The sequence below is a fragment of the Syngnathus floridae genome, chromosome 6 (genome assembly GCF_059516105.1).
Source record: "Syngnathus floridae isolate MCC-2025c chromosome 6, RoL_Sflo_1.0, whole genome shotgun sequence".
Taxonomy (NCBI): domain Eukaryota; kingdom Metazoa; phylum Chordata; class Actinopteri; order Syngnathiformes; family Syngnathidae; genus Syngnathus; species Syngnathus floridae.
In genome coordinates this window covers 4,761,662-4,764,907 of record NC_142418.1, presented here as the reverse complement: position 1 = coordinate 4,764,907, position 3,246 = coordinate 4,761,662, and the positions used below count along the sequence as shown (strand labels likewise).

The 3,246-nt window shown below is 50.7% G+C and overlaps 1 protein-coding gene across 1 annotated transcript; it reads right to left on the bottom strand.

Annotated features, from left to right (window-relative positions):
• Positions 1–1,382: 1,382 nt before the first annotated feature.
• Positions 1,383–2,913, bottom strand: LOC148395980 (uncharacterized). The gene is made up of 5 exons (XM_088378399.1): positions 2,871–2,913; positions 2,569–2,785; positions 1,972–2,413; positions 1,622–1,904; positions 1,383–1,570 (listed from the first exon to the last, which is right to left on the bottom strand). Exons 1-5 carry the CDS (start codon positions 2,911–2,913, stop codon positions 1,383–1,385), a joined length of 1,173 nt encoding a protein of 390 aa, XP_088234525.1.
• Positions 2,914–3,246: the final 333 nt, after the last annotated feature.

Genomic DNA, 3,246 nt, shown 5'->3' with positions numbered 1-3,246 from the left:
GAGCGGATCGGCTGTTTATAAGCACCGCGGAGGTGGTCGCGGCGCCTCATTCGACTTCCAGCGGGCTGCGCACTCGCGCACGCCGCCCGGTTCAAATTTTCTAAGTGCAACGCACAATGAGATGCATGAGAAACGGCCTTGGTTACCATCACATTTGAAGCGATGAATACGAAGTTAAATTTTATGACTCGGTGTATAAGTCGAGGTCGATTTTTTTCGGTCGATTTTGGATCGAAAAAGGTCGACCAATACACCGGCAAATACGGTAAGAAGTGACAGACAAGACACCATGAGAAAAGAGTGCAAAGACAAAATGCTATGTGAAATAAGAAGTCACAGACATCAACAAAATAGTTTGAGCTATCAACAGCTTTCTTGGATTCCCAGAGATGTAGAAGGTCAGGAAGCTCCAGACAGCATCGTATGACTTGTTGTGGACTGATGGACGTCTGCAAGGCGAAACAGCAAGCATTCTGTGCAATAATTTTATTAACAAGTACTCATTAGGGAACGCATGATAACATATATATACAATTTATCTAACACAGTTTGTACTCAGCCACACCCGCAACATCCTTTCCCTGTGAAATGTTGTTTTCGCTTGCTGGCCATATTGTACAGAAGAAGATAGCTACTTTATAACCTGGAAGTATTAACAATCTTCTATGTCTCAGCAACAGGCTTATTACAAAGACGTAAACCTTTTTCTGCTTTAAATTGAGATTCACAGTTAATGTTTTATTTAACTGCAAATTTAGCCCAGCAAATATTCGGGCACTTTAATTTATATGACAATTAAAATAAAACGTGTGTAATACACTACTTTTGATTTTTGTGGATTTTGTTTATCATGCAAATAATCATGATCAATCGCAAAGACCTAATGCAATTGATCGCAATTAAGGAAGGCTGCAGTCGCAGTAAAGCCCCACACCCCTGAACTGTGAGGCGGATGTACTAACCACCATGCATTCCTATTATTATTATCAGTTTTATTAATAATAATATCATTATTGTTATTATCATTATTATTTGCAAGGCAGCAGGTGACTGCAGTTTGATTGCATACCCTTGAGCGTCTGATTTGAGGTCACATGCAACCATCTAAACTGGAAGAAAAATCATCTTTATTATATGAAATGATTTCATTTACTCATTGATATCCAAATTAACTTGGTGTCCAGGTGGGTAGTTTTTATCCAGACTAACAGGTGACTGCACTGGTTGGCTATTGGCCCCTGTGGCTAATACGTGATATGAAATAAAATGTGATCTAAATGGTGGTCCGGAATGCAAGGTATACCTTGCATTCATTCACACACATACCTTTCATTCTCAGTAACAGGTGCTCTGGTTGGATCTGTTTTTTTTTAAATTATGGATCAGTCCATGGGGATGGTGCTGCATGGTATGGTGGCATATGGACAAGGTTTTGGTGGCCCAATTAGCCAGGGTGGTGGTGGCCAATATGGACCAAATAGTGGTAGCACGGGTGGTCCAGGTGGTCCAGGTGGTCCTGGAGGACAGGTATTCCCTGTTGGTCCTGGTGGGCCCTCTGGTCCTGGTCCAGCTGATCCCGGAGAACCAGGCGTACCCACTGTCCCAGGTGATTCGCTGGGACCAGGGGGGCCAGTTGGTCCCAGTGGGCCAGCCGGTCCCTGCGGACGGGCTGCCGCTTGTGGGCCGGATGGTCCATTTGGTCCCGGTGGACACTCTGGCCCTGGTGGACTCTCTGGTCCTGGTGAGCCATTTGGTCCTGGTGAACCTTCTGGTCCTGGTGGACCTTTTGGTCCTGGTGGTCCACCTGGTGGTCCTCCGGATGGTCCCCTGGTGGTCCCCCTGGTGGTCCTCCGGGTGGTCCACACGGTGGTCCCCCAGGTGGTCCTCCTGATGGTCCCCCGAGTCTTCCTTCACCGAGTCCCCCTCCAGATGGTCCCCCGGCAGGTCCTCCTGGTGGTCCCCCGGGTCCACCTCCACCGGGTCCACCTCCACTCGGTCCCCCTCCAGATGGTCCTCCGGGTGGTCCCCCTGGTGGTCCCCCGAGTCCCCCTCCACTGGGTCCACCTCCACCGGGTCCCCCTCCAGATGGTCCCCCTGGTGGTCCCCCTCAACTGGGTCCTCCTCCACCAGGTCCACCTCCACTGGGACCCCCTCCAGATGGTCCCGCGGCGGTCCCCCTGGTGGTCCTCTGGGTGGTCCCCCTCCACTGGGTCCCCCTCCACCAGGTCCACCTCCACCGGGTCCCCCTGCAGATGGTGCCTCGGGTGGTCCCTCCTCCACCGGGTCCCCTTCCAGATGGTCCCTCGGGTGGTCTTCCTGGTGGTCCTCCAGGTCCACCTCCACCGGGTCCCCCTCCAGCTCCTTCCCCGGGTGGTCCTCCAGGTGATCCCCGGTCCCCCTCCACCGGGTCCCCCTACAGATGGTCCCTCGGGTGGTCTTCCTGGTGGTCCTCCAGGTCCACCTCCACCGGGTCCCCCTCCAGCTCCTTCCCCGGGTGATCCTCCGGGTGATCCCCCTGGTCCCCCTCCTCCGTGTCCCCCTCCACTGTGTCAACCTCCACCGGGTCACCCTCTAGATGGTCCCTCTGGTGGTCCCCTGGGTGATCCCCCGGGTGGTCCTCCGGGTGGTCCTCCGGGGGGTCCTCTGGGTGGCCGCCCTGGTGGTCCTCTGGGTGGTCCCCCGGGTCCCCCACCACCGGGTCCCACTCCAGATGGTCCCCCTGGTGGTCCCCCTGGTGGTCCCCCAGTACCCTGTCTCTTTATCATAGCAGACAGACAGCTGGTTCCTGGGACACGGAGTCGACATCTTTGTTACATTATAATGTTTAACTTACTCTTTGTTACTTGGTAATTGAAGGTGTGATGAATTACCAAACAGCAGAAGGGCAACGATGAACACCTTAAGATTCATCATTTTGGCTGGTGATGTTCTGAAAGTTACAAAGGAACAAAAAATTACTTTTCAGAAAATTCTTTTTTAATCGCTCAATTATATGCTTGTTTATTGCTAAAAAAATCTTGTTCTGTCCCCTATTAATGAAAATGACACCATTCCATCCTATCATCCTGTTTTGGAGGTCAGCTACATTAAAAAAGCTTAGAAAGATTTAAATAAATAAAACTAAACATGGCCTTTTTCTTTTATTTAGTTTGTCGCCCCCCTCTTCCCCACCTCTTGCTTGGCCTGTCACGATAAAAAAAATATTTTCCAGATGATATAGTACTATGTATGCTTGATTTTACTCCA

What these genes read in the sequence shown, in the direction of transcription:
- LOC148395980 (XM_088378399.1), bottom strand. Translation starts at nt 2,913, where the DNA reads ATGATGAATCTTAAGGTGTTCATCGTTGCCCTTCTGCTGTTTG. An exon ending in CCAGAGGGACCATCTAGAGG is followed by an intron (nt 2,414 to 2,568) that starts GTGACCCGGTGG and finishes GACCATCTGTAG; the next exon opens with GGGGACCCGGTGGAGGGGGA. An exon ending in TGGAGGTGGACCCGGTGGAG is followed by an intron (nt 1,905 to 1,971) that starts GTGGACCCGGGG and finishes CGGTGAAGGAAG; the next exon opens with ACTCGGGGGACCATCAGGAG.